Here is a 12,152-nt window from a genome sequence, read left to right on the forward strand (position 1 = left end):
AGCACATCTTCTGCCTTTATAAAGGTAGCAGATGGTCTGAAGCTTGTCATGGGTGCACAAGAGGTGACAATCACTTACTTCGACTTCGACATGTTACTTGCCACATTTAACAGCCTAAATTTCTTGCTAAATGCAATGCAGTGGTTTCGCTCTTGCTCGATGTCTTACCAGCAATGCGTCATGAAGTCACAGGGGGGGGGGGGGGGGGGGCAGTTAGTATCAGGCATCCACAAAGGTTTGATGTTAGGTTCTGTACAATTTTCATTGTATGTCACTGATGTGTCATCAGTTTTGTCATATTGCAAATACCACATGTATACTGATGACCCTTAGTTTTATCTAACAAGGACCCCTTTAGTGTGAGGTCACAAGTTCAGTCTTTGGTAAGGCTCATTTGAAAGAGTTATGACAGGAAAAATATTAGCTCCTAATGACTAGCTATGTGCATCTTGAGGGTGACAGAAAATGAGTGTCTGGGAGGTGCAGAGATCAACCTTCTATGGAATGAACCCATTACATTCATCAAATGGACATTTTTGACATTCAAGAAATTTTTAAAACAAATCATTAACTTGCACCATGAACACTGAATGTAAAATGGCGTGCCACAGTGATCACAAAGGTTCGCACCATCAAGATTGAAGCCAGACTCCTTGGGAATTACAAACTGTGCAGGATGTTCAGGTAGATATCCACTCTTAAAGAATGCGTACAGAATCATATTGGTGTAATGGGATGATGAGAACTGATGAAATGTGATGACATGCAACTGAATACGAAACAGTCTCTTGTGAAACTTATTGTGAAATGGCTATCCTTTAATGTGTAGCTGTGGATAGGGCAATAATATGTTTTATAGGCATGGAAAAAACAAAAGTCCAGAGGCTGAATTTGTCCCTTGGTTCCAGGTGGTATGAATTAAAGTGTCACAATTTTCATGAGGATAGTGTGCTCTAGAGAAGTTTGTGTGCAGACCAGAAATCAAGCAAAAGCAAGTTAATATTGACCAGCTATTGACTCAAAGCAGTGCTCATACCAGAATTGTAGTTCCATTATGCCCGTTTTCCCACTCCTGTTTGCTGTGATGTAAATGTTTCCTACTGCCCTTGCAAGATCTCACACATGAGAAAGAATCGTAGGGGGCAGGGCACCTCCAACTTCTCACAGCACAATAAATAACTTTCCAGCCAATTTACCATTGAGATGAACGGTTGACATAGTTGTATATGAATGCGTTAAGGCACTGATGTTAACTGATCCTGATACATCTTCTTAATACCTCCAATTTCCAGGGTTCCTTTCATATGTATTTCCTCTTCAAATCCTGATTGGCTGACTGGTTGGAGTTGAAAACAAATTTGTTACTGAATGATGGGATACGTTTGTTTATCTCATCTACACATTTTCAGGCTGATTCAGCAGTTGGCTGTGCATCACCAAGTTGACACTTTCTTTAAAATTTCGTTAACTTACGTCTTCCAGTTCTGTAGCACTGTTTGAAGTTATGCAGCCATCCACTGGAGATGGGATTTGTGGCTACATGTCTGACAAGGATGATGAACTACATGGCTCGACACCTGTTTCAGTATAATTTTCACTTGTTAAGCATGCACTGTCTTCATTGCACTCATCATGTACTTTGTCCACACCAGTCGAGTGTATGTGACACCACTGACTCATCACCCTTGAAATCACTGTCAGGCAGATCCTGTAAATTGTACCAATCATCCGTGAAATGCCAGACACCAGATTTTTTAACAAGCGCGCCTTGTTCTCCCTTGAATATTTGTGATTTTTCGTATGCACTACAGTCATATTGCTGTGGACTTATTGGAAATCTGTTCATAATTTTTTTTATTCCTATGCTGTGGACAATCTTCCACATACATTCTTATGTTGGACAACGATTGACCTTTACTACATTTCACTGGAGATGGGATTTGTGGCTACATGTCTGACAAGGATGATGAACTACATGGCTCGACACCTGTTTCAGTATAATTTTCACTTGTTAAGCATGTACTGCCTTCATTGCACTCATCATGTACTTTGTCCACACCAGTCGAGTGTATGTGACACCACTGACTCATCTTGCAGTAACACTAATATTTCATCTGACACTTCTTTCTCAATCTCCAAAATTCTGACAAAATGTAAACTTCAGCAACTGTTTTCATAAACATAATACAATGTTTGGTTTGTTTAGCATTGTCATTGCTCTGCTTTGTATCAATACCAATAGCATTGTTGTGAGTTACACGTTGACTAAGCAGTTCAACTACGCCGCATAGCCTGATGATGCGCTCACCATCGGACACCTCCAGTCCTGCCTCCTGTTGTCATTACCAGCCAATATTGTGGTTGCATAGTAGACAATATGCGGGGCATTGAATGCCGTAAACATCACTGGCCTTTTGCGACCTCTCATTCCAAGAGTTTCTTGTAAGTGCAAAACTAATAAAACCCAAAGACAGCTACTGAGAATCTCACTACTGACCTGTGTGGACTATCAAAATGGGTGCAGGATATAGGGTTAAATTCAAACAATCCAAAACCCAAATGGTACTGGTTGGTCATTCTAAGCCAATTAGCCCAAATTATTGGGAATCCCTACCATCTTTAACCCTGAAAGGGACAAATATCAATGTATGTCCTTCAACAAGCGTAGTCTAGGAGTAATCATAGATGAAAATCTAAATTGGACAGAGCACATAACTGCAGTGTGCAAAGGTGTATCAGCACTCGCCATGCCATACAAAAATATAAAAATCTTTTCTTCCTTGACCTGAAAAAGAAACTTGTACAAACACTAATACTTTCAATTGTTAATTGTAGTGTTGTTATCCTGCAAGACCTTTCTCAGGAAAGCTCACAGCACCTGGAAATGGTTATGAATGCCTGTGCTCATTACATGTATGATGATTGATTCTTTGATCATATTTCACCATCATATTCACAGCTATCCTGGCTGCATGCAGACAAGCATGGAGATTTCCGTACCCTCAGTCTTCTCTACTGTCTTATAACCTGCAGTGTCTGCCATATCTCTCCTTAACTTGTCTGAACAAGATGGCAGAAACACCTGTTCCCATCAGAGCAAAATCCTTTCTGTCCCACTCCATTGTTCGGCCACTTTCTTCTCAGCAGCAGGAACGCCACTCTGGAATAACTTGCTGCATCATATTAGAGAACTGAACAAAATCTCCTGCTTCAGAAGAGAGTTAAGACTTATCTGCTAAAACAACAATAAAGATTACCACTGTTCCTGTATACACTCGTTACACTTGTACAACCATCTTTACAACCAGATCTTCCTTATTTGCCAGTATTCTTAGCTGGTGCAGTCTCGATAAATTTCCTTATCCCAGAACTAGCTATATCAGAAAACATCTGTTTTGTACACCTATAAATTCCATTGTCATTATTATAATTATTGTCATTATTATAATTATTGTCATTATTATAATTATTGCCATTATTATTATTATTATTATTGTTATTATTATTATTATTATTATTATTAGCAGCAGTAGTACAGGTGCTGCCAGTATTAACTTTATTAGTTCATAGTCAGTATTATTTACTCACATTGTCACTACAGAGAATCAAGTCATTTTGATACTATTTGTCATATTAAAGTTGTTATTTCTTAGACACTGTGATGTAAAAAAAGGTACTGTACGTTTGAAACCCTGGTCTGATGCACGAGGGGGCCTAATGGCTCAAATCAGATAAGGTTCAATAATAAATAATATTATGAAAAAAGAAGAGTAAGTAGATGAAGAAGAGTGGGAATATGGTACTGTGAGAATAATTTGACAGAGCACTGAAACGTTTACATCAAAACAAGACACTGTAGACTGTAAAAATACCAAGTGTTTTGCACCTCTTAAGTTTCATGGAAGTTCATCTTCTTCATCTTCATACATCTTCCTCAGCTAATTAAAGCATCTTTCAAAAGTAAATAATTACTTTACATGACACTATAGTCTAATTTACTGGTGTAGTTCATAAGGTTTATTGCCTGAAATATATAATAATCAGCTTTTAGTTAGAAACTTTCACAGTTAATTTCACATGTCTGTAACTCAAAAACTCTCAAATTATTCTAACAAAATTTGATAAGTAGTAATACAGACAAATATATTTAGATGCAGAACGACCACTTCAGTCGTCTAAACACTATGACCCTCTGAATGAACAAGCTTCAGGCAGAACGGTTGAAGGGGAAGGAAGAAGGGTGAAGGAAAAGGACTGGAGAGTTCAAGGAAAAGGGGTAACTTTTGGGAAAGTCACCCAGAACCGCGGGTCAGGGTCCTATCGTCCTGTCACGTCTCCTTATCAGTGTTTTCCACATATTCCTTTCCTCTCCGATTCTGCACAGAACCTCCTCATTCCTTATCTTATCAGTCCACCTAATTTTCAACATCCATCTGTCATCTCAAATGCTTAGATTTTATTCTGTTCCAGTTTTCCCACAGTACATGATTCACTACCACACAATTCTGTACTCCAGACGTACATTCTCAGAAATTTCTTCCTCAAATTAAGGCCGATATTTGATATTAGTAGACTTCTCTTGGCCAGGAATGCCCTTTTTACCATTGCTAGTCTGCTTTTGATGTCCTCCTTGCTCCATCCGTCATTGTTTATTTTGCTGCCTAGGTAGCAGAATTCCTTAACTTCATCTATTTCGTAACCATCAATCCCGACGTTCAGTTTCTTGCTGTCCTCATTCTTACACTTCTCATTACCTTCATCTTTCTTCGATTTACTCTTAGTCCATATCTGTACTCATTAGACTATTCATTCCGTTCAGAAGATCATGTAATTCTTCTTCACTTTCACTCAGGATAGCAATATCATCAGCATATTGTATCATTGATATCCTGTCACCTTGAATTTTAATTCCACTCCTGAACCTTTCTTTTGTTTCCATCAGTGCTTCCTCGATGTACAGATCGAACAGCAGGGGCAAAAGGCCACATCCTTGTCTTACACCCTTTTTAATACAAGCACTTCATTCTTGGTCGTCCACTCTTATTATTCCCTCTTGGCCATTGTACATATTGCATATGACTCATCTCTCCCTATAGAGTACCCCTGCTTTTTAAAAAATTTCAAAAATCTTACACCATTTTACATTGTCAAATGCTTTTTCCAGATCGACAAATCCTATGAACATGTCTTGATTTTTCTTTAGTCTTGCTTCCATTATTAACCACAATGTCAGAATTGCCTCTCTGGTGCCTTTACCTTTACTAAAACCAAACTGATCATCATCTAGCGCATCCTCAATTTTCTTTTCCGTTCTTCTGTATATTATTCTTGTAAGCAACTTGGCCGCATGAGCTTTTAAGCTGATTGTGCAATAATTCTTGCACGTGTCAGCTCTTGCCGTCTTTGGAATTGTGTGGATGATGCTTTTCCGAAAGTCAGATGCTATGTCGCCAGACTCATACATTCTACACACAAACATGAATAGTCGTTTTGTTGCCACTTCCCCCAACGATTTTAGAAAGTCTGATGGAATGTTATCTATCCCTTCTGCCTTATTTGATCTTAAGTCCTCCAAAGTTCTTTTAAATTCTGATTATAATACTGGATCCCCTATCTCTTCTAAGTAAACTCCTGTTTCTTCTTCTATCACATCAGACAAATCTTCCCCCTCATAGAGGCTTTCAATATATTCTTTCCACCTATCCACTCTCTCCTTTGCATTTAAGAGTGGAATTCCCGTTGCACCCTTAATGTTATCACCCTTGCTTTTAATGTCACCGAAGGTTGTTTTGACTTTCCTGTATGCTGAGTCTGTCCTCCCGACAATCATTTCTTTTTCAATGTCTTCACATTTTTCCTGCAGCTATTTCATCTTACCTTCTCTGCACTTCCCATTTATTTCATTCCTCAGCGACTTGTATTTCTGTATTCCTGAGTTTCCCCAGAACATTTTTGTATTTCCTCCTTTCATCGATAAATTGAAGTATTTCTTTTGTTACCCATGGTTTCTTCACAGTTACCTTTTTGTACTTATGTTTTCCTTCCCAACTTACTATTATATTTAATTACTATGCACTTAAAGCAATGACATGTTCGTGATTGTGTAAAAAGAATAAAAAGAAAGAAATCACTGAAAACATGATGCAGCCACAATGACAAAATTAAGTTGAGTACAGAAGTTCACAGAACTATAGCTTATAGCTCTTGTTCATAGGTTGTTGGGCACAATTTAATGACACCTAATAAGAAAGCAATGTCTTGTCTGTTCTGCAGTCATTTTTATTCTTTATTAGAATTCTGCTAGCATGTGGCCCATCTGAATTGTCTGTAGTGTGTGAGAGTGAGTGCCAATAAACTTCGTATAGCTTGGCGGAAGTTAGCAAAGATGAGTGACATTGCCTCAGCTAATGAAATAGCCAAATGTCTGTTGTCAATAGCCAAGCAGATGTCACAGGCATGTGTTCACTTACACATATGTTGTGAATCTGTAATGTGCACATGAGTGATGCACTTCCTTTACCACTGCACATTGCATTGCACTTCCTTCCTCTTTCTACTCAGTGTAGTTACCATTACCTACTGTAAAAAGTTCCAGTAATTAATGTTCTCTGTTTCCTTGTGACAGGGTACTATGTAGCTTATTTAAAATGCTTTTGTTAATTATAAATAAAGAATTGTTATAAGTTGTCACATACATCAATATAAATATTTTTCATTTATTCTGTCCAAAATCTGTCTCATTGTCAGTGTGATTTCAGCTGGAGACTGAATGAAAGCACTATTTCATCAGCTCTTCCTTCACACAAAATTAAGGTTCCACAGCTAAATCAGTGACCATAATAACATGTAATATTCCATAAACACATTTTTCATCATATGTAATCATTCTAAGCCACTTTGGTAATATTTGTGGAATGTCAGATGTACAGCATACACTTGCTCCATAGAAAACATGGAAAATTGACAGTAAAAAGAAATTCTTATTCTAAATGGATTCAAGTGCTTGCCAGGCCTATTATAGCTGCTATATTGTGATGAAGCTGTATAGAGTCCATATTTCCCTAGACACATAGACGCGTGTTGCCCCCACTCAGCGAGTGAGGAACAAACACCATTCGTGCTGGTCTGCCACAGATGCAGTGCTCTATTCCATACTATTATTTGTCTACCAATAATACAACTATCTAACAATGTTCAATCACCAGCAAAGTCATTTAGAATTTGAGCAAAACACCAAAATGTGAAACTATCAATAGTGTTAGGGGACTGAGTTGAGTTCAGCACAAATTTTAAAGTTATATGTGTTTGCAGCTTTCATTGAGCAGTAATAACAACTAACTGACTTCTACATCAGATTTCTTGTTTAATATTCTGGAAGTGGAATTTCTGTAATGTGGCATTTTTAGACGTCAGTTACTGCAATCCATTCTTTTTCCAAAAAACTGGAGGATGGTTGTGAGTGCATATGTTAGTATGTAGCACTTTATTTTCTTCTTGAATATGGTATATTAGAATGGAGACACATCCTTACCGATTAAAATCATATCCCATACTTATTGACAGAATGACGGCATTGTCTCGTGCTGGGAGAGTTGTCTGCAAAAGTCAAAGATCTAATATCAAGCCTTTATTCAGTGTGTAGTTTTAATATGTCCTGGTAATTCAAAAATGTGTAACATAGCAGAAGAGTAGAAGTTTCATCCTGATAACGTGACATTAATTGTTGTCCGAAGCTTTTATTTTTATTGTAATAAGCCTGTGACTAACAACAATATATCATGGAATCTGTAGTGATGTGCATAATATTTATGCAGATGTTGTTTGGTCCCCATTGCTAATCTTTATTGTTATTTATGTTTCATTTCTAGGTTTGTATTAAAAAGTTGTATTCTTCTTGTTTGACAGCACGATGGTGATATCAGATTGTCGGGGCATGTATCATGGGTTGGGAAGTCCTCAATTGAGGTGACTGTGTGGCTGGAACAGTTATTGCATGGTTCTTGGCAGAAACTGACTAGAGCAGTTTTCCTCATGGCAGCTCGAAATTCTATTTTATCCGGGCCAGCAATAGTGAACCTTCTTGAGCCCGAAACTGAAGAAGAAAAGGAAATATTTAGAGGTGGTGAATGTAAGTATTGCATTCTCTCTCTTGTATATTTTCCCTGTTTGTGTGTTGAGCCACTTTTCACATGAAAAATAGATGCACTCCATAATGGTGTAGATCCTATATGTCCTGGTAGGTGATAGAGCTAGAAAGCACAAATGCCCATGCATAGATATGGCATGTCTGTAGATTACATGGTGCTGGTATCTGCACATGTTACAGGCCCAACACTGTTAGGGACCTAGAAGCTGCACTGCCCATTATTACAAAAGAAAGATAAGTATTGGCAGTTTTGAATTAAAATAAATATTATTACATTTTGCGGAATATGGAGGCCATGCAGTTCATCAAGGCTATGGGTCTTCTGCAGATTTAAACTTGCTCTGGATATGTGAGCTCTGAGATGGCACTCAATGATGTGTCATAAATTTTCAGTAAGCTTAAATATTTGGCAAACTCAATTTTCAGCACATTGCAATTGGGTAGCTCAATTTTCCACATCATCAAAGAATAATTACAAACAAAACTACCCATTAGTCATTAAAATTGTAATTTGTTTGGCCTCTAGCTAACTGCCGGCATTACAGTAACTTCTTGTTTTGGTTTAAGTGCAGTGTGGTGAAATGTACTTAAATTAACATAGTATAGTGCATTGAATAGTATTTTCAGTAATATAATTGGTAATTTTAAGCAATATCTAGTATCACTCAGGCAAATGGACAAGTACAACTAAGTATTACAAATGAAGTAACAGAATTGTGAAATAATTATTATTACACCATTGTTCAGATAAATCCAGTAGCTAAATATGGTCAACATACTGTACTCTATTTATTTCCCTAGTTAAGTTTGTAGTGCAGTTCAGATCAAATCCCATTAATTTCAGCTAACCCCATCACTATAAATATGCCAATAACCATTATTATTGTTATTATTATTATTATTAGTAGTAGTAGTAGTTGTTGTTGTTGTTGTTGTTGTTGTAGTCTTGTCTCAAGTAAGCACATATTCATTTCAATTATATTGTGCTGAAAATTATAAGATAGTGAGTTATTTCATAAAACAAATCAGCTCTCCACAAGAACTTCTTTATAATAGAAACAACAGTGCCAGACAAGCAGCATTTAAACACAAGGTAGTGATACTGTAAATATTTCATGAAAATTGGCAACAACAATCTTTCACCAAAATGTTCTGCCCATTTACAACAAATTAGAACATTTAAATATGTTAATAATACATGAATTCATCTTTGGTTGACTATTATTGGAAACCTGGTGGTCACTGCAGGGAAGAAGCCATGCACACCCAAGGCAGTATAGAAGTTACTAATATAGGTAATATTACCCTCCAAATCAGTGAAAAAGACTTCAAGGAGGCAGTGATTAAAATTCTTAAGTTACATTTGATAATAGCTGTAGTATAACATTCTCCATCAGACAAATTAAAGATATTTCTGGAAAAAAATGGAATGGTCCCAAAATAAAGTAAGTGCAACAAGATGTGATGTTATAGTTTGTGGTGGCTTTAAAATAGAATTGCTCATTAAATGTAAATAGAGAGCCATTCTGGTCAGTCTTATCAGATAATATAATCTTACTGTAAACCTCGTAATAAGAATAACACCAACCAGTCAGCCAGACTTGGATCAATTCCTGATTGATAAATAGAATTTAAGTGGTCTGTAAAAGCGTTCAGCACAAGGTTCCGTGACCATAAAGCTTTAATAATTTATGTGATGTTAAGTCTTATGTTATGGAAACCCAGTGACTACATCAAAATTTGGAGGCTTTCAACTAGTTTTTCACGAGAAGGAAAGCTGCCCGAGTTTCAAATAATTTAATTAGACACTGATGTGACACTCATTGTAAATGCCTTGTTAAAAAGGCAAAATGTGTCTAGGCTCATAAATGAAATAAAGAAATCAACCTGGAGCATGTAAAAGGCATTTGTCTTGTAAGCTACAGCAATTTATTTATAGTTGCTGCATAAATGGCCACCACAAAGAACATGTTGTCTAGAAGAGTACTGTGGTTTACCATGTCAGAAGTTGGTTAAGTTGAAAAATATACATCTGTATGATTACTTTGCAGTTCACATTTAAGTGCCGACAGAGGGTTCATCAAATCACCTTTAAGCTACTTCTCTACTGTTCCACTCTTGAGCAGTGTGCAGGAAAAATGAACTTACCAATCTTAACACGTGAGCTCTGGTTTCTCTTATTTTATTATCATGGTCATTTCTCCATATGTAGGTGGACACCAACAAAATATTTTCACACTCTAAGGAGAAAGTTGGTGATTGAAATTTCGTCAGAAGGTCTTGCCACAGTAAAAAATGCCTGTGTCCTAATGATCGCTATCCCAATTCATGTATCATATCTGGGCATTCTCTCCCTTATTTCATGATAATGCAAAATGAGCTGCCCTTCTCTGAATTTTTTCAATGTCCTCCATCAAAAAATCATAGTTCAACTGGAACCATGTACGGAAATGCGTGTTAGATATCTGAAGATGTGTCTGCAAGATGTGCAGTTACCTACTTTACACTATATTCTCACTGCTCAATTTTTCTGAATAAATAACTTATTAATTATAATTGCATTTTCCTACAATTCAAGTAGAGAATAGGGAATATAAGCATAAAAGACAAGCTCACACTTTGCTGAGTTTCTTAATCAGTTTAACTATATGTGTAGTATCAAATTTATATTGTTGCTCACTTGGATTATAGGAACTTTTAAACATAGTGTATCATTTAGTGTATGGTCACTACTACCTCTTTGAGGTCCCAGCATGCTATATTTTTCTTTAAATTGTATACATGAGTCTTTGTGTTATTAAAGTCACTCATCTGTTTAATTCACATATCATGTTCTGTAAATCCCATCATGAACAAGAGCTGTCAGGGATGTGGAACAAGTCAAATTATACATTAACAAGCAGCAGCAACAACTGCTGCTCTAAAGTATACAGACAACAAATTATGGCTATTACTAATCTACTCGCACTGATAATTATGGTAACTACTATTAGATTACCTCATATATTAGAAGAAAAACAGCCATTTAAATAAACTGCTACTTTTCCTACATCATTTGTAATATTTCTGTCTATTGTGAGCCATGAGTGGGCCTTGTCATCTATATATGTACTGTGTCTGTTACAGTTCAGTTTGGATAATTAATTAGTATGCTTGCATAATCAGAAAACATTTCCGTTTTTGAACAGCCCTCTTAAAATCACCAGAATATCATTTATGTAGGTTAGAAAAGGAGCACACCCAGAATTAAACATTCTGGATCTCATGGTTTCCCTATTCTGAGGTTAATTTTATTACTGTAGTGCAGTTTATCCATGTGACCATCTAATTTCCATTATGGTGGTAAAACAGGTAAAGGGAAAGCCATAACTTCAGTTTCTGTAGTAGAATTTTATACCTTACACAAGCAAAGTTGTTGACTAGTTCATAGAATATACCCAACAATCAGGTTTTAATAGTTCAGCTCTGAAAGGACTTCATTTCTGAGATCATGTATATCTTTCTGTAGATAACTATTTTGAGAAGCCAATATGAGAGGCAGTTGATATGTTGTGCTCCTATCTCAACACAATTTGAAGAGACTGTAGTGAGTAAAAGGGGTCACTAACGGGAGATCTCTATTTTTATATGAGAGCATCACTAACCCATTTTTAAGTTTATCAGGAAACATGCCTAGAATTGTTGACTAATTACAAAGACAGGATAAAAGTTTGCTACCAAGTCAGTACAAGATTTTCACTCTCTGATTTCAACACCACTACAACTAAAAGAATTACTACAATTTGCAACAAAATTAATTTTATAAAATCATGAGACGCTGTATTCTTTTATTTTTTTTAATTAATGGCTGTTGATGGCATAAACTGTTGATGGTATATAACTACTCTATCTGTATTTAGTTGTCTGTTAACAGATGCTATTTTTTTGTCATTGTGAAGATGTAATGATAGAATTTGGTGGCCAGTGATTTCTGTTAATCATAACTTCTGTCACAGATTGTCTGCGA

At 36.5% G+C, this 12,152-nt stretch overlaps 1 protein-coding gene across 1 annotated transcript in view; it reads left to right on the forward strand.

The window, feature by feature from the left end:
* LOC124776683 (acyl-coenzyme A thioesterase 9, mitochondrial-like) overlaps positions 1 to 12,152 on the forward strand; it is a 91,657-nt gene that overhangs the window by 48,841 nt on the left and 30,664 nt on the right. Inside the window, exon 6 of the mRNA XM_047251786.1 lies at positions 7,906 to 8,128. Coding sequence (XP_047107742.1) covers positions 7,906 to 8,128 — 223 coding nt within the window. The remainder of the gene's footprint in view (positions 1 to 7,905; positions 8,129 to 12,152) is intronic.

The sequence above is a fragment of the Schistocerca piceifrons genome, chromosome 2 (assembly GCF_021461385.2).
Source record: "Schistocerca piceifrons isolate TAMUIC-IGC-003096 chromosome 2, iqSchPice1.1, whole genome shotgun sequence".
Taxonomy (NCBI): domain Eukaryota; kingdom Metazoa; phylum Arthropoda; class Insecta; order Orthoptera; family Acrididae; genus Schistocerca; species Schistocerca piceifrons.